Below are 20,029 nucleotides of genomic sequence, written 5' to 3'. Positions count from 1 at the left end.
TCTTATGTCATCCTTTATTATCAAGGTTACTCCTCCTTTTTCAATCTGCCTGTCTTTTGAAAATGTTGTGCACCCTGGAATATTTATTTCCCAACCTTGGTCACCTTACAACCATGTCTCTGTAATGACAATTATATCAATTCCATTTATCTCTATTCAAGGTGCAAAATCAAAAATAGATTCTGTTCAACCACTGGAATCTGTCCTGTTCATGATTTGCTGCTATGTTCATCTATACCTTCCAACAGTTGTTTCTTCCTGGAATTCTGTGTAAATAATTTGAGGGATTTCATTGGAAGAATGCTATTAAATATTTGCAAATGAATAGCACCTTGCATCTAGCTAGCACCTTTAACATAGGAAAACATCCCAAGCTGCTTCACAGAAGCATAACTGCAGTATTGGGCCATTTTGCCACAAGAAGTTCTTTAGCTTTCCCAACAATTTGAGTAATTGCTTCCAACATGCCTATGCCTTGTTTGAATTATTACGTAAGTTCAGGAGGTAGAATCCCATAACTGAAAGTTTCAAGAGCGAAGAAACCTGTTATCAACAAGCTCTGCAAACAAAGCATACCATCAATCACAACCACAGACTTTGATCTTTCGTTTGGTGCCTGAATGTGCATGTGCAACTGCTCTGTATTCTGTGCTGTACATTTTTCTCATTCAGTCAATTCCTTCTTATAAATCTGATTTCAAGTACTGAATGAACTTCTGTTTTATCCCCTTCACTGACATTAGCTCTTCCCAGTTTCTGAATAGAATACCTCCTGGGTGAAGTATGCCTCGATTCCTACCTGTGACCAATTTAGTTTCAATTTTAATTCTCTAAATAAAATTTCACACCTCAGTGTTGCAAGAAAACTGGGTTTCAGTATCCTGATAAATACAAGCCGAGGGAGTACACAATTCTCAATTCCATCTTTTAACTCCACACCAAGGAGCTGTCTGGGGTTTTACCTCCCAACATAGGTCAAGGGATGAATGATGCCTGATTCAATTCCCAAACTGTCAACATTTAACCCAGTTTGGATCAAAATGAATTTACTTTACTAACCATCAGTTAGATTACCCTCAAGCTGCTGAGTGAGTGAATTAACTCTTTTTTTTGCTGAATCATCAAGGAGAAAGTCAGATTGCAATCCATGCATTAAACATTATTCATATTGGTCCCAAGTCACAACTTGTCAAGGTAAGAATACTGCTTTCTTACACTCTCCTCACACCTCCATCTCCTGCAGCCTTAGCAAGCAATACTCCCCTCCCTTGCTTTATTTCACTCTTTCAGGATCACTGAACTACACTTCACTCCATCCTCTTCTCCTCAGATTCATACACTCACCACTATTGCAACCCTCGCTTCCCTACTGTTCACATCTTACATACTGCATACTTCACCATGTTAGGCACACTCTTATCACCTCACAAGGATGTCATTAACACATTCTCTTCTTTCTTATAGGAAAAGTTTGCATACAATTCCGGAAAGAAGGCTGCCATTAAAGAAAGTGGGCTGATCATCATGGGCAGGAAGAGATTTATGGTCATGGCAACTGGTAACGCTGGAGAACATGTTGCTCAGAGCTTCTTCAAACCTTGTCCTGTTTTTCCCTTCCCACTGCTGTCTCACCCAAAACTGCGTATGACAAACTGCAGCTGCTTTCACCTGTCACTTATCTCTCTTTGATCTCTCTACACACTAAAAGCTAACCCTCATCCCTCCCTCTTAGTTCAGTTACTGAAGATGTAAAGATAGCTGCGCCATTGCAGGAAGAGACGGCCAGCCTTCCTGATGATGTACTGTCACTGAATCTCACCCCCGGAAGCATCAGCTTAAAACTGTCACCATGTGTAATTTAGAGGCTAGACTATACTAAGGGTCATCATGCAATGAATCATCAGGGCTCTGCTTCAGAGGATCAAATGTTACCTTCAAGGGCCCTGGCTACTGAAGAACCGGGTGATGGGCATACACCAGAAAATGTTAGGTGCACTGATCAACCTGCTAATGGGCTTGTGCACAATGTGGCAGAGCATGGATGATTCCAACTTGTGTCAAGGTTTCACACAGAGGGTAGAGGCCATTCTATCCAACACTCTTTTCTCACACAGAGGAGTGTTGATGTGCAGATGCTCATTTGGTGAGTCAGGCACTGGGGCAGCCCAATATCAGAAAGAGTCCTACAACAAGTAGAGGATTCTTGTCTAAGTACTTGAATTTACAATTTTGATAGCTCTGGTATGGGTCCTAGGCACCTACAGAGCAGGCCAATTTAAAAAGGTGGGCGGCACCCTTCTGGTTTGGAATGAGCAGGCTCACCCCACATGTCATGTTTGATGCTTAGGTGCCCGTTCTGTGCCTTGAAAAATGGATGTGATGTCATCAAATTTCTAGGCCAACATCTTTATCTTCTATTAGATGTTAGCTTGGAGTCTTGAGTTGGAGATAATGGCTTCTCATAGTAGTAAAAGATGCCTGTAGTATAAACACAGATCTTCCTAATACAAGTCACCTAATGTTTTATGGCTCTAATTAGTGTATAATTTTTAGTCTGGGAAAATTAATAGTCACAGTTTCTGGGAAACTCCATGGCCTAAATCCTGGGTGATAGTTTCAGCTAACTGATGAACTTTTATTAGCTAAAAGCCTTTCTTCCGAGCACCCAGTTCAACAGATGAACTCCATTTTCTGTGGTCAGCTTTCAAGCTCAAACTCCTTCTTAAGGGAAAACTCCCCCACATACCTCAAAAGCACCCTTCAGCAATTAACAGGGCACTGTTCTTACAATCTAATTTCCAAAATAAACTGCAAACTAAACAATTCAGTGGACACTTCAGCAAAAACCATATGTTCAGATATTGGTCAAATAAACAGGAATGAATTTGCGACATAAAGTCTCCATAAGCAGAACTTAAATATACCATAGTTTAAAAAAGAGAACAGAAGCCTTAGAAAAAGAGTTTTTTCTGTAATATTACAGACACTTAACACAAATAAGAGGTATGATCTTATCAAACTCTCAGCCCTATTTAATAATTTATCTGTGTAATTTTTTATTATCTAAACCAGTTTTAGGCGGTCATTAAAATCAAGACGGTGGCAAATCTTTACAATTCCATACCAGACTGATTTCCTACGTGGTCACTCGTTGGCCCAATGCCGGTCTCACTATTTGTCCTGGTCCATCTAATCCGTGACTCCTGATCATTAGACCAGTTACAGAATCCAGTCTCAAAATCACATCTTTCACAAGAAGAGCCTATTCAAAAAATGCAAAATGTTAATAATTTAGAAAAAGTATGTTAACTCAACAACACATTAATTTTTCCATTCTATATCTCAATGTACATGTTTATAATGAAAATGGCCTGGAAACATACTGATGTAGAAACTTCTCCTGAACATACTCTAGAAACTCTTGCTCTTCTCTATCTTTTACAGTATTATTATCCCAGTCTATAACAGGATAATTAAAGTGACATTGATAACCTACCTTCAGTACTGACATTGATAACCTATCTTCAGTGTCTGCGAAATTGCACCACCACCGCAGCCCACACCACCCACCCACCCCCCCCACCCCACGTTCCCGTCCATGCAGCTTCACCACCCTTTTTCGACCCAGCGGAAGTTGCTGCCTTCATGTAAAATCCAGCCCATATCTTCAGTGTCTGCATGCAGGGAATGTCCTCAGATTTTCTCTTGATCAGCCGCTGTAACTTTGGCGGAAGATTAGTGGGAACCCCATTTGCTTGGTGTGGCTGAGGTTTCCATCAATCTTCCACAAAGTTACAGTAGTCAATCAGGAGTTCTCCCTAAGAAATTCCAAGCATATGTCTCTATCATCTTTATTATCCTCTTAAATGTAAAATGCAAAGTTCTATTGCACATCTGCTGCATAACAGGAGGAAACCTAAATTTTGACATATCTGTTCTACTGATGCTCATAAATCATTTAGTTGATGATATCATTGGAATTATTGTCTAGAATTTTTCTCATGGCCATAATGCTGGAAGAAATGCAGAATGGCAGAATGTGAATATAATGCCCTGCTTCAACTTAAAGAGCCATGCAGTGTCTGGGCAGCAAGATTTTCTGTGCAAATGATGTCTGAAGTGAAAGTGGAGGGGGTTGATGGCAGCATAATTCCACAAGAAGTTTCATCAGCTGACAAGGTCAAGTAAAGTAAGTGGAGTCACTCGCAGCTTCCATGAATGCATTGTACTGCAATGGGTGTCAGTTGCAAACTCTTTACATTCATTGGCCCTAAAAATTATTTTTGGGCACATCCTGGTCTGTTGAGATGTGCCTGGCTGGAACTTCTGCCAGTGATCTTGCCAAAGTTCACCAGGCCTGGAAGAGGTCCCTACACCAGGTTCCTCCAAAGACGGGGAAAATGGAAACTCCTGACATGACACATCTCAGACTTCCAATGTCATTGATAAATCACATTAGCAAGTATAAAAGGCTCATAGTCCACAAATGTTGCTGCATTTATGACATCCCTTTGATCTATCACTGCTTTGTAGCACATTGTATTTTGCAGAGTATATATTGAAGAGTTACCTTTTCTACAATTTACCACAAAAGATAACCTGCTGAGTAACACTACGCTTATTATGTGAAATCCCACCTAAAATTAAACTCGGAAGTTTTCCATCAAAATACTTATATTTCCTAAGGTCTGATATCATGTTAACAGTAAAACAGAACAGAAACTGCAATATTAAACAAATTAGTAGGCATCAATTGATACAAAGTTTTACATTTAAAAAGCACTCGTCAAAAATAGATTTTGATTATAAATAATGCCAGATACACCATAGTGAATTTAAGACATAATTCAATGTCATGCTTCAGAGAACACACATAATTCTTTCGAGTGTTGCTGTTGCTGTTTTTGACAACACATAAACCCCTTGCTTGGATTCCTATGCTGTCACACACTGAGAGGTTTCAAGTGTTCTTTATTGACGCATAGAAACACACTGCAAAATTTTTCTGGATTTGGAACATCCGAGGAATAAACGAGAAGATTAAAAATTTGTTATATAGTTTGAGCAACAAAAACTACTGCAATCTTCTAAGGATTTATATTTTATTAATTTTACTGCAGAATCGTCTCAGGCTGAGAAAGTGTTTTTGTTCCCTTTGATATTGCAATGCACCCCATATACATCGGCAGTGTGATTCCAGGAAATTGGTACTGCTAAAATGCACACCCAACTAATGAGCCAGCCAGGAGAACCTGCAATAATGTGGCAGCGCACTAGATAAAATATCAAATGAGCCACTTAGCAAGTATAAAAGGCTCATAGTCCACAAATGCAGCTGTGAAGTCCACAATGGTATGCATTGATGAAGCATTTGTGAGCAGATAGGGGCAATAGTTTTAGTGAAGTTGGCTTGCAAGTTATAATGAATAGCATGATAGAGAGGTGAAATATCCTCTTCACAGGTAGCAGTGCATTCCACAAAAAGTCAAAGAACAGTATAGGTATGTGAGGCAGTAATAGTAAGGGTAAACACTGTTACTTATTCAGTATACACAGAGGGCTAGATTTGGATAGGCGGTGGCGTAGTGGTATTATCACCAGACTAGTAACCCAGAGACCCAGGGTATTTCTCTGGGGACATGGGTACGAATCACACCACAGCAGAAGGTAGAATTTGAATTTAATTAATAAATCTGGAATTAAAAGCTAGTCTAACGATGGCCATCAGCAGCAGCAGAATTGTACTCAACCACAATCTGTAACCTCATGGCCCGGCATATCCCCCACTCTACCATTACCATCAAGCCTGGAGACCAACCCTGGTTCAATGAAAAGTGCAGGAGGGCCTGCCAGGAGCAGCACCAGGCATACCTCAAAATGAGGTGTCAACCTGGTGAAGCTACAACACAGGACTACTTGCATGCCAAACTGCGTAAGCAGCATGCGATAGACAGAGCTAAGCGATCCCATAACCAACGGATCAGATCTTATCTCTGCAGTGCTGCCACATCCAGCCGTAAATGGTGGTGGACAATTAAACAATTAGCTGGAGGAGGTGGCTCCACAAATGTCCCCATCCTCAATGATGGGGGAGCCCATCACATCAGTGCAAAAGATAAGGCTGAAGCATTCGCAACAATCTTCAGCCAGAAGTGCCGAGTTGATAATCCATCTCGGCCTCCTCCTGAGGTCCCCAGCATTACAGATGCCAGACTTCAGCCAATTCGATTCACTCCGCGTGATATGAAGAAACGACTGAAGGCACTGGATACTTCAAAAGCTATGGGCCCTGACAATATTCTGGCAATAGTACTGAAGACCTGTGCTCCAGAACTTGCCGCGCCCCTAGCCAAGCTGTTCCAGTACAGCTACAACACTGGCATCTACCCTGCAATGCGGAAAATTGCACAGGTATGTCCTGTACACAAAAAGCAGGACAAGTCCAACACGGCCAATTACCGCCCAATCAGCCTACTCTCAATCATCAGTAAAGTGATGGGAGGAGTCATCAACAGTGCCATCAAGCGGCACTTGCTTAGCAATAACCTGCTCAGTGACACTCAGTTTGGGCCAGGGCTGCGCAGCTCCTGACCTCATTACAGCCTTGGTTCAAACATGGACAAAAGAGCTGAACTCAAGAGGTGAGATGAGAGTGACCAAGTATGGCATCAAGGAGCCCGAGCAAAACTGAGGTCAATGGGAATCAGGGGGAAAACCCTCTGCTGGCTGGAGTCATACCCAGTGCAAAGGAAGATGGTTGTGGTTGTTGGAGGTCAATCATCTGAGCTCCAGGACATCACTGCAGGAGTTCCTCAGGGTAGTGTCCTAGGCCCAACGATCTTCGGCTGCTTCATCAATAACCTTCCTTCAATCATAAAGTCAGAAGTGGGGATGTTCGCTGATGATTGCACAATGTTCAGCACCATTCGTGACTCCTCAGATACTGAAGCAGTCCGTGTAGGAATGCAGCAAGACCTGGACAATATCCAGGCTTGGGCTGATAAGTGGCAAGTAACATTCGTGCCACACAAGTGCCAAGCAATGAACATCTCCAACAAGAGAGAATCTAACCATCTGCCCTTGACATTCAATGGCATTACCACCGCTGAATCCCCCACTATCAACATCCTAGGGGCTACCATTGACCAGAAACTGAACTGGAGTAGCCATATAAATACCGTGGCTACAAGAGCAGGTCAGAGGCTAGGAATCCTGAGGCGAGTAACTCACCTCCTGACTCCCCAAAGCCTGTCCACCAACTACAAGGCACAAGTCAGGAGTGTGATGGAATACTCTAGACTTGCCTGGATGGGTGCAGCTCCAACAACACTCAAGAAGCTCGACACTATCCAGGACAAAGCAGCCCGCTTGATTGGCACCTTATCTGCAAACATTCACTCCCTCTACCACCGATGCACAGTGGCAGCAGTGTGTACCATCTACAAGATGCACTGCAGCAATGCACCAAGGCTCCTTAGACAGCACCTTCCAAACCTGCAACCACTACTAACTAGAAGGACAAGTGCAGCAAATACATGGGAACACCACCATCTGCAAGTTCCTCTCCAAGTCACACACTATCCTGACTTGGAACTATATCGCCGTTCCTTCACTGTCGCTGGGTCAAAATCCTGGAACTCCCTTCCTAACAGCACTGTGGGTGTACCTACCCCAAATGGACTGCAGCGGTTCAAGAAGGCAGCTCACCACCACCTTCTCAAGTGCAATTAGGGATGGGCAATAAATGCTGGCCTGGCCAGTGATGCCTACATCCCATTAATGAATTTAAAAAAAGCGGAGGCAACAGGGGTGCTGCTGCTGGGGCCGAAAGCGGAGGAGGACCCCACATCAGAGGGCAGCAGGTCCTGCGGCTGCATTTTGCTGGTGGTAGACAATTAAGTGACTGCTGCAATGTTGTTTCCCCTATTAAGGACGGCAGTCCTTCCCCGGGAGTTGTAGGCCCTATCAGAGGGCCAGGAGCTCAGCAGCGCCAATGTTAGCCGCGGCCACTGCGCTGGGGCTCCACATGGAGGATGCGGGCACATCGATGGCCACGCACCCTCAAAGTCAGATAAGTGGAGTCTGGGGGCACCAAGGCCAGTCAGACAGACCCTAGCAAGGGGTTGTGAGGGAGTCACTGAGGGAAAGTAACGTCGTTGCCAAGGGGCAGCCATTGCGGCCCAGGGGCCTCTCCGTGGGCCAAAGGGTGCCCAAAAAGGAGGCCTCAGAGCCCAGCTCAGCCTTGTACAAACTGTGGCAGTGAGTGTTTGACAACAAAGACCTCTGTAAGTCAACAAAAGTCGTGGTGTACAGAACAGTTATTGTCACCACACTCCTGTACTGGAGTGAAACCTGGACTGTGTATCAGCGATGCATAAGAACGCTAGAGAAATTCCATCAGCAATGCCTCCACTGCATCCTCCAGATTCAATGGGAGGACGCTCAAACAAACACTGGTATCCTTCTTGAAGCCAGCTCCTCAAGCATTCAGGCAAAACTCCTGCAAAACCAACTTCGATGGACTGGACACTGTGTCCGGATGGCCAAAAACCGTCTCCCCCGCCAGGTCCTGTTTTCTCAACTCTCAAATGGTCAGTGCTTCTCATATATCACATGCTGGAAAGTGCCCTGGATATAGAGGGGGGAGTCAACCACCAGCTGTTTTTAAAATTTATATTGATTCAGGTGAAGAAGGACCTTAATCCACAGAGTTCTGATGAAATGTCATCAACCTGAAACATTAACTCTGTTTCTCTCTCCACAGATGCTGCCAGACCTGCTGAGTATTTCCAGCATTTTCTGTTTTAACACCATATCTACTCCTTCGATTATAAAATCACTTCGGAGCAGGCATTTTATTTTGGGATGTCAGCTACACTGACAAGATGATATTTATTGCGCATCTCAGGTTGCGCTGAGAAGGTGGTGACCTCCTTCCTGATTGTTTTGTTGTAAAATTAGTCACTGCATATAACATTACACAAATAGTTGAGGCAAATGTAAGAGGTTAAAGCAAGCAAGTCCAGTAGGCAGACCGGGCAGGGGCAGGGGCAGAACAGGGAGCATGGAAGGTCTGGTAGGCTAAACTGCATTTACTTTAATGCAAGAAGACTTACAGATAAGGCGGATGAACTCAGAGCATGGATCGGTACATGGGATTGTGATATTGTAGCTATTACGGAAACGTGGTTGAGGGATTGGCAAGACTGGCAGCTCAATGTTCCGCGCTATTGATGCTTCCGGCGTGACAGAGGTGGAGGTAAGAGAGGAGGGGGAGTTACACTATTGATTAGGGAGGACATCACGGCAGTACTTAGAGAGGATATCCCGGGGGGAATGTCCAGCCAGGCCATATGGATAGAACTCAGAAATAAGAAAGGGGTGATCACTTTGATGGGATTATACTATCGGCCCTCCAATAGTCAAAGGGAAGTGGAGGAGCATATATGTAGGGAAATCACAGATAGGTGTAGGAATTATAGGGTTGTAATAGTAGGTGATTTTAACTTCCCTAATATTGACTGGGACTACCTTAGTGCTAAGGGATCAGATGGGGAAGAATTTGTTAAGTGTGTCCAGGATAGTTTTCTGAAGCAGTATGTGGATGGCCCTACTAGAGAAGGGGCTACACTCGACCTCCTCTTAGGACATGAGGATGAGCAGGTGATTGATGTGCCAGTGGGGGAGCACTTTGGGACCAGTGACCATAAAACTCTATTAGCTTCAAGATAGTTATGGAAAAGGATAGGACTGGTCCTCAGGTTGAAGTCCTAAATTGGGGGAAGGCTAATTTCGATGGCACCAGCCAGGAACTCTCAAAAGTTGAATGGGAGAGGCTGTTTACAGGTAAATGGACGTCTGGCAAGTGGGAGGCTTTTAAAAGTGAGATAGGTAGAGTTCAGGGCCGGCGTGTTCCTGTTAGATAGAAGGGCAAGGCTGGCAAGTTTAGGGAACCTTGGTTGACAAGGGATATTGAGGGTTTGGTCAGGACAAAGAAGGAGGCATATGTCAGGTATAGGCAGCTGGGATCAAGTGAGTCCCTAGAGGAGTATAGGGGATGTAGAACTACACTTAAGAAAGAAATTAGGACGGCGAAAAGGGGCCATGAGATTTCCCTGACAGATAAGATAAAGGAGAATCCTAAAAGATTCTATAAGTATATTAAGAGTAAAAGGGTAGCTCGGGAGAGAGTAGGTCCCCTTAAGGATCAGTGTGGCAATCTATGTGTGGAGCCACGGGAAATGGGCAAGGTCTTAAATGAATATTTCTCATCCGTATTTACCGTGGAGAAGGTCATGGAAGCTAGTGAGTTCAAGGGAGGGAACAGCGATATCCTGGAGCATATCAACATTACAAAGGAGGAGGTGTTGAAGGTTTTGAAGCGCATTTAAGTGGATAAATCCCCAGGGCCTGACCAGGTGTATCCTAGGATTCTATGGGAAGCAAGGGAGGAGATTGCTGGGGCCCTGGCAGAGATTTTTGCATCATCGTTAGCCATGGTGAGGTACCGGATGATTGGAGGATAGCTAATGCTGTGCCTTTATTTAAGAAGGGCAGCAGGGATAAGCCAGGGAACTGCAGGCCAGTGAGCTTTACATCAGTGGTGGGAAAATTATTGGAAGGGATTCTGAGAGACAGGATTTATATGCATCTGGAAAGGCATGGTCTGATTAGGGATAGTCAGCATGGCTTTATGGGTGGGAAATCATGTCTCACGAATTTGATTGAGTTTTTCGAGGAGGTGACCAAGAGGATTGACGAGGGCAGTGCGATGAACGTTGTCTACATGGACTTTAGCAAGGCCTTTGACAAGGTCCCGCATGGTAGGCTGGTCTAGAAGGTTCTAACACATGGGATCCAGGCTGAGCTAGCAAATTGGATACAAAATTGGCTTGGTGATAAGAGGCAGAGGGTGGTAGTGGAGGGTTGTTTTTCAGATTGGAGGCCGGTGACTAGTGGTGTGCCGCAGTGATCGGTGCTGAGCCCTCTGTTGTTTGTCATATATATTAATGACTTGGATGTGAATGTAGGGGGCATGATGAGTAAGTTTGCACCAAAATAGGTGGTATAGTGGACAGTGAAGAAGGTTGTCTAAGGTTACAACAGGATATAGATAAACTGGGAAAGTGGGCAGGGGATTGGCAAATGGAATTTAATGCAGACAAGTGTGAAGTGATGCATTTTGGAAAGTTAAACCAGGGAAGGGCATATACAGTGAATGGCAGGGCCCTGGGGAATGTTGTTGAGCAGAGAGACCTAGGGGTGCAAGTACATAGTTCCCTGAAAGTGGCAACACAGGTAGACAGGGTGCTGAAGAAGGCGTATTGGCATGCTTGCCTTCATCGGCTGAGGCATTGAGTACAAGAGTTGAGACGTCATGTTACAGTTGTACATAACGTTGGTTAGGCTGCATTTGGAGTACTGTGTGCAGTTCTGGTCGCCGTACTACAGGAAAGATGTGATTAAGTTAGAGAGGGTGCAGAAAAGATTCACAAGGATGTTGCTTGGTTTGGAGGGCTTGAGTTATAAAGAGAAATTGGATAGGCTGGGTCTGTTTTCCCTGGAGCGAAGGAGACTGAGAGGGGACATGATAGAGGTATATAAAATTATGAGATGCATAGATAGGCTAGATAGCCAGAGTCTGTTTCCCATGGTAGGGGTGATTAAAACTAGGGGGCATAGATTTAAGGTGAGAGGAAGGAGGTTTAAAGGGGATCAAAGGGGTAAATCTTTTACACTAAGAATAGTGGGTATCTGGAATGAGCTGCCTGAGGATGTGGTGGAGGCAGGAACAGTAGCAACATTTAAGACGCATCTGGACAGGTACTTGAATGAGCAAGGCATAGAGGGATATGGAATTAATGCAGGCAGGTGGGATTAGTATGGATAGGTATTATGGTCGGCATGGACGCGGTGGGCCGAAAGGCCTGTTTCTATGCTGTACAACGCAATGACTCTATGACTCTAAATATGACAATGCACTTCCAATATAAGATGCAATCAGTCCTTTTAATGGACTTGTCAGAAAGGCACCCAACTGCACAAGAAATGGTAACATAGCATACATAAAGGACAGAGAAAATGAGTGTGGTTAAGCAACTGGGACATCAAATTTACCAAATCTGTGAAGACAATTACTGTAATGGAAATATACATGGCTCAAGTGAAGAAACCACCAATTAAAATCATATTGTACCAGTCTCACATCCTGACTACTCTGTTGCTGGTGACTCTTTCCACAATTGTCTTCCTGTTCTTGGATGTTTTTGTAGTGCCTCTCAGCAGATTTCACAATGAAGCCTTTGTTCACAGTGATATTTTACAGGATATTTTTCAGTTTTGGTACATCGCATCCTGCCACTAGAAACCTTCTCTGGGCTATATTAAAGATCTCCTTCAGCAACCCATTGATATAACTTGGATATGTGCAATGATGTAATAATAATGAACAGCAATGCTATCTGACTTTGGTAGGCCATCTTACTTAAAAAACAGAAAATTCATCAACTCGCTTTACTGCAGTCCTGGGGCTGAACCTACTGTCTTCAAAGTCTTTTGCTGCCTGACTGCCCCAAACTGCTGTTTTAATGGCCGTTTTCTGATTTTTAAAGGTCTCTTGCATTGTGTATAAAACTCTGTCTCTCTTCTACATCCCCCTTTACCAACAGAGATCAAAGTGTTTTCCAGCAAAATTGTCTTTTCAAACACACAAAAAGCTATGAAACTACTTACACTTTGTCCTCTGAAAAATAGATTAGAGTTTGCATATTAACCAGCTGACTTTGCATTCACAACCCAAAATTAGGCCTGTTCTGAGAAACCAACTCATTTACAGTAAGCTATACATGAAAAAAAACAATTTATAATAATTCACACCTATGTATTTCTGTGGAAAAATGGACAAGAATCCTAAAATGCGAGTGATATATCTCCTACAGATGATTGGAAGAACTGTGTAGAATATAAATTGGATGCCAATGGAGATGGTTGGTTGTGGGAGTGGTGAGCGATGTTACTGATGCTGGTATTGCAGTGTGATTCATCTTGTTCCATTATGGTGGTAGAGATCAGCAACAGCCTCTCTGCTGAGCTAAAGCCTTTTCAGGTTTTTATTAGAACATAAGAACTAGGAGCAGGAGTAGGCAATTCATCCCCTCGAGCCTGCTCCGCCATTCAATACGATCATGGCTGATCTTATCTCGGCCTCAACTCCACTTTCCTGCCCGTTCTCCATAACCCTTCAACCCTTTACTAATTAAAAATATGTCTATCTCCTCCTTAAATTTACTCAATGTCCCAGCATCCACCACACACTGGGGTATCTCCTTCTGAGATAACAGACACTGCTGCAGCTGTATCAATGATGAAAGTAAGTTGTGAATCTCCGAATTTCATTTTTACTGTGGGTGCTGGAATTATATCTTCAGCCCTTTTACTCTCATCTTCCATATGTTGTTTTTCTTGCTCTCTGATTGAGTACAACTCTTGATCTTCCGGCTCAATAACATCAACTTCTGTTTCCGTATCTATCATATACGTATTCGAGGACTTCCAAAGTCCTGAACTAGCTTTAGGTCTACTAAAAGCTCGACCTGGTGCATTGCTGTTACCTGGAGCTTTCCCGCTACCTGGAGCATAACTGTTTCCTTTACTCTTGCATGCAGAGTATGCCTGGATATGACCAACTTTCCCATAGGCATAGCACTTTGACTGGAAATGGGGGCATTTAGATGGATGGTGGCTACCATTGCAATGGTAGAATCTAAATTTCTGACTCTGAGTCTATGAACTTGGCTGCCGTGGCCTGGTTCCCACTGAAATTCTTTTTTATTCGATCGTGGGATAGACCAGCATTTATTGCCCATCCCTAATTACTCTTGAACTGAGTGGCATGCTAGGCCATTTCAGAGGGCATTTAAGAATCAACTACATTGCTGTGTGTCTGGAGTCACATGTAGGCCAGATCAGATAAGGACAGAAGATTTCCTTTCCTAAAAGGACATTAGTGAACCAGATGGGTTTTCACAACAATCGGCAATGGTTTCATGCTCACCACATTAGACTAGCTTTTAATTCCAGCTTTTTATTAATTGAATTCAAATTTCACCCTCTGCCGTGGTGGGATTCGAATGCATGTCCCTGGGCATTAGCCTGGGCCTCTGAGTTACCCATCCAGTGACATTACCAGTATGCCACCATCTCCCTCCAAATCTGGAGGACCTCCCCTGCCAGTTTAGGAAAAGAACCTATCTCTTCCTGCCATGTCCATGGCTGTGACCTCATCACAGGCTTATTGCCTTTACTCAAAAGCTTGGCCTGGATTTTACTGTTCTTTAGACCTGCAACTATAGTGTCTCTCAGGTTGACTTCTAAGTTCGCACCACAACCACATTGATGAGAGAGTCTCTTTAACTTGAGATTATAATCTGCAAGAGTATCACTTGGCAACTGCTTCCCATCATGGTATGCAACTCTCAGTGCAATGTCATTCTTAATCATGCCACAATATGAGTCCAGAATCTCATTAATTTCAGAATAGTTCATATTACTGGGGTCTTGCAGGCAACATTAGTTAGACTACCTCTAAAGCATCTGGCCCCATCATGGTGAGGAAAACATATACTTTATCCTCATTGCCTATTTTATTTGTTTTCAACCAAATGTATAACCTTCAGTTGTAATTACGCCAATCCTCTTTGTTATGGTTGAATTCCCGCATTGTCCCAAAATGTCCCTTCAGTGCCACATTTTTTTCCAATTACAAACTGTGCTGACTCATTGAGTTGAACTTAAACACGATGTGCACCCACATGGAGCAATCTTTCAAATCGACCCAAACCTCCTCAAATCAACTTAGGAGTTCCAAAAGGTATGTCACAATTACAGCAGCATAGCGTCACGCTCACGCAAGGAGAAATTATGAACTATATAATGAACTTATGAAACAAACCCAAACAGACTTAAGGCGCACCAAAGCGGCTCCAATTTAAACTGAAGAATCAGGACAAGGGACTGTGACCAGCGATGGCAGTGCATGAGTGAAGTGGCAGCACATTCTGGAACAATTGGAATGGAAACTGTTGGTTTTAATTCAGCTTTAGTTCAAAAGTGAAAATTCCATTCTCTTCCAGTGAAGAGAAAGGACCTTGCCTAAGAACACCTTCTTTAAACTACATGCAGGCCAGAGACTGAAGTTGGCCTTGAACTCTTTACCTGAGAAATCGAACCAGGCTTTTGCCATTGAACTGTGACTGAGATATAACAGGAGAAGTCTACAACAATACATCCATCTTCCTGAACCATCCGAGTTTTTTTTCCACTGAACCAGAAATAAAGGGAAAACCAAGCATGCATTGTTTTAAGTCTTCACCCCAGGGAAAAACCAAGCTTTCCAGTGAACTCTTTTTAAAACCATCAAACCTGAATACATGTTATTTTTTAATCTCTATCTTTTCTTGTGTGTGTATGTATCTGTATGCATGTGAGAGTGGGTGAAGTTGCATATATTTTCAGGTATTTTATAATAAACATTTATCTTTCATTTAAACTTAGGAGAAAACCTGTAATTTCTCTGTTTGTTGACCATTAAACGCTCAGGGGTTAAAACACTCTTTAAAATGTGCTGTCTTCAGTCAGTTGAGAGGTGAAAACTTGCCTATCATATCCGACCTGTCTGTAACGATAGTGTTTAAGTTGCTCAACTAACAATCCAGAGTTCCACTGTGGGGAATTTAAATTCATTTAATGAAATAAATCTGGATTAAAATAAGTAAGAAATAGTATTGGTGACCATGAAACAATTAGATTGCTGTTAAAATAACATCTAGTTCATTAATACCTTTTAGGGAAGGAAATCAGCCTTAACTGGGTTGGCCTATCTGTGACACCAGATCCACAGCCATGTGGTTGACTCTTAACTGCATTCTGAAATGTCCTAGCAAGCCACTCAGTTAGAGCATTAGAAATAGGAGCAGGCGTAGCCCATTCGGCCCTTCAAGCCTGCTCCACCATTCAGTTCGATCATGGCTGATCTTCTACCTCAATTCCACCTTCCCACCCTATCCCCATATCACTTGATTCCCCTATTATCCAAAAATCACTGGATTTCTGACTTGAATGTACTTAATGACTGAGCATCCACAGCCTTCTGGGATAGAGAACTCTCAAGATTCACAATCCTCTGAGTGAAGAAATTTCTCCTCATTTCAGTCCTAAATGGCTGACCCCTTATTCTGAGACTATGCCGCCTAGTTCTGGACTCCCCAGCCAGAAGGATCCTCCCAGCATCTACACTGTCAAGCCCTCTAAGAATTTTATACATTTTAATGAGATTACTTTCATTCTTCCAAACTCTGGGAAATATTAGGTACCAGACACCACAAAGGTACACCATGCAGTCGACCCTGTAAAGTCCTCCTCACTAACATCTGGGGACTTGTCCTAAAATTGGGAGAATTGTTCCACAAACTAGTCAAGCAACAGCCGAACATTGCCATACTCACTGAATCATTCCTTACAGCCAATGTCCCAGACTCCTCTTTCACCATTCCTGGGTAGGTTCTGTCCCACTGGTAGGATAGACCCACCAGAGGTGGGGGCAGAGTGATATACAATCAGGAGGGACTGGCCTTCAGAGTTGTCAACATTGATTCTGGATTCCATGAAGTCTCATGTTCTCAGGTCAAATTTGAGCAAGGAAATCTCCTGCTGATTACCATCTACCGCTCTCAGCCAATGAATCAGTACTCCTCCATGTTGAACACCATTTGGAAGAAGCACTGAGGGTAGCAAGGACACATAATGTACTCTGGGTGAGGGACTTCAATGTCCATCGCCAAGAGCGGCTCAGTAAACTGCTACTGACCGAGCTAGCCGAGCCCTGAAGGACATATCTGCTAGACTGGGCCATCAGCAGGTGGTGAGAAAACCAACAAGAGGGGAAAACCTACTTGACCTGGCTCTCACCAATCTACCTGTCGCAGATACATCTATCTATGACAGTATTGGCGCGAGTGACTGCACAGTGCTCATGGAAACAAAATCCTGTCTTCACATTGAAGACACTCTCCATCATGTTGTGTGGCACTGCCTCTGTGCTAAATGGCATAGATTCGGAACAGATCTAGCAGCTCAAAACTGAGAATCCATGAGGCGCTGTGGGCCATCAGCAGCAGCAGAATTGTATTCAACCACAATCTACAAACTCGTGGTCCAGCATATCCCTCACTCTACCATTACCATCAAGCCAGGGGACCAACCTTGGTTCAATGAGGAGTGTAGGAGAGCTTGTCAGGAGCGGCACCAGGTGTAACTCAAAATGAACTATCAACCTGCTGAAGCTACAACACAGGACTGCATGCATGAAGAAGCATGTGGTAGACAGAGCTAAGCGATTCCACTACCAGTGGATTAGACCAGAGCTCTGTAGTCCTGCCACATCCAATCATGTAGAACAGACCCTCATCTTTCCATTGGGCACTTTACAGCCTTCTGGATTCACAATGACTTTAACAATTTCAGACCATACACTCTGTGCACTACCACCTCCCCACCACAACCCCCCACCCCCCCCCCACCCCCACCATTTTTTTCCTTTTCTTTGAATGTTGACTTTTAATCTTGTTTTCTCTTGTCTGCATTCATTATTCTGCCATTCACACCCACTGTGGACACAACCTTTGACTCTTTACTTGTCCCATTATTACGCCCTTTGACTCTGCCCCACCAACTCTTTTGTCATTTAATATCTCCGATCTTCCACCCTTCCCATTTGACCTCCTTAAAACCTTTTACATTTCTAACTTTTTCCAGTTCTGATGAACGGTCTTGACCTAAAACATTAACTCTGCTTCTCTTTCCTCTGCTGCTGCCAGACCTGCTCAGTATTTCTAGCATTTTCTGCTTAAATATTAAACCATTTCTGAGTTGGGTTTAAAGATATCTGCTCAGAACAGAAATATTATGAGGCTATATTCATTATATTTAAGAAGATTAGAATTTAAGAGAAATGAAAAGATTGGGAACTATGTATTACTAACTGAAAATGCACAACTTACATTCTTCTTCATTATTATTGTCTCCCCACTGATCCGTAAAATTGCAATTATCAAGGGGCACACACGATCCTCTCGTCCATTTGAATTCAGTTCCTGTACATGGTCTCACCACTAGGAATATCACAGAAAGTAGTCTAAACAGTATTTTCCAGGCTGTGTTCATTGGTTATTCAATGAAGCATCAGCAATCCTCTCTGTGTTTTTGTAGGAATACTTTTTCCATTAAACAGCTATGACCTTTATGAATAAAAACAAGTATCCAGATGTAAACGTGATATACAAGCACCACATAGAACAGTCACTGCACAGTATCCTGCTATTCCAAATGGATTGTAAACTTCACCTGACTTCACAATACCTGCCTCAAGAAATATTTAACCAGGGAGCTTTATCTTTTCTGTTATCGCTGAATGAGTCATTCCAATTATAGCACTACGATAGTACTGGATTTCAAAATCATTGAATTTGCAGTAGCTCGTCATATCCTCAAATATAACTATTAATGATATTACCATCTTAAAAAAGTTAATTATGTTTTTTATTTATTCAGTAAAGTAACTTCTCCTGGTTTACTATTGGAAAAGGAAAGTTAGATCTTACAGCTTTAAACCTAGTGCTGGCCTTGGAATTTTTTTACATTAAAGCCCTGTATAAATGTGTTTTGCGCACACACACACAAAACACAAATTATGTATTATATTGTTCATTTGAAAAATTATAAGTATTTCCAATACCTATTACTCCTGTAGATGGTGCTGTGATGGACATTTTCAATGTTAAAGGTGTCATATTGTATGACACGTAGGGCAGAATTTTACCGGTCCCAAGAACAGTGGAAGGGGTGGGGGACCGGTAAAATAGTGGGGAAGTTTCCCAGCAGCAGACTGCGAGACAGATAGGCTACCCGCTCCAAGGAGGCAGGCAGCCAATTTGCATCATTAAAGGTCCTATTAAGGGCTCTTTCACAGGACAGCCAGCGGCGGGACAGCTTCCCCACTGCATGGGGAAGCCACCAGCTTCATCGAGGCTCTATGCCCCACAGAAGGGGCCACGGGCAGGAAAGGCAGCCCCTGCGGCCCCAACAAACTGCCTGGAGGGGTTTGCCCTGCAATTGGCGGGGTCTTCCCCCTTTGTCATCCTGAATTTTGAATGGTACTTATCTCTACAACGGTGCCTCCACCTTGAGCTGCCCCCCGAGGTCCCTGACCTCCCTCAGCAGTGCCCACCTCTCCTCGTGGGACAGCTGAGCCTTCAGAACTGTCATCCCTCTGATTGGGCCGGCAGCATCAGGAACCTGCCCGCCATCCTTAATTGGACGGTGGGCCCCCAGGTAGCCAGTCAGGAGGCCGCCTGAAGTAAAATTGTCGAGCTGGCCCTGTTGCCGGCAAGTGCAGGCTCAGGACCCTGACATAAGATTCAGCCCATAATAACTGTTACTTTGTCGTATGTGTATACATCCTGTGATGCACAATCTGACCACTGGGTTCTCACAAATGGTTTCATGTGTTTTCTGAATTTTTCCATGCTCTATTTTTATCTTATTAACTGAAATTCCGAATGATCAAAACAAAACGTAGAAATTTTTTCTTGAAAAGTCCAAAAAATGACATTTTTCACTGCAACACCATTACATTTATCAACTGTAATCTTGTGTCTTTCAATGCCTTATTTAAAAATGTGTACCTGAAGGCCTGCACCTCCCATAAAAAGATGCGTTTGAACTTAATGGCCAGAATTTTATGCTCCCCACAGGATCAGGTTGCAGCTGGGGAGCTTCCGGGGGTAGGGGGGGTGTAAAACTGAGTGGGAGGCGGGCAGAGTGCCATTCCCATTGTCTTGCTGCCCCCGCTGCAATTTTACAAGCGGTGGCCCAAAACAGCCTGCCTGCCCCAGACCAATTAAGGCCCTTAAATGGCCAATTAACTGCTACATAAGGGCCTCCTCCCATCACCACTGGTATATTACCAGCAGTA

The 20,029-nt window shown here is 43.4% G+C and overlaps 1 protein-coding gene across 1 annotated transcript in view; it reads right to left on the bottom strand.

Annotated features, from left to right (window-relative positions):
• Positions 1-18,219, bottom strand: part of malrd1 (MAM and LDL receptor class A domain containing 1) — a 449,626-nt gene extending 431,407 nt beyond the window's left edge. The window contains 2 exon segments of the mRNA XM_068053300.1: positions 3,125-3,262; positions 18,057-18,219. Of these exon segments, the coding sequence (XP_067909401.1) occupies positions 3,125-3,262; positions 18,057-18,219 (301 nt within the window).
• Between the last annotated feature and the right edge of the window lie 1,810 nt (positions 18,220-20,029).

Source organism: Heterodontus francisci, chromosome 2, assembly GCF_036365525.1.
Source record: "Heterodontus francisci isolate sHetFra1 chromosome 2, sHetFra1.hap1, whole genome shotgun sequence".
In the NCBI taxonomy this organism is placed as follows: domain Eukaryota; kingdom Metazoa; phylum Chordata; class Chondrichthyes; order Heterodontiformes; family Heterodontidae; genus Heterodontus; species Heterodontus francisci.
Note: the sequence above shows the minus strand (reverse complement) of the source record. Positions and strands in the feature narration are given on the sequence as shown.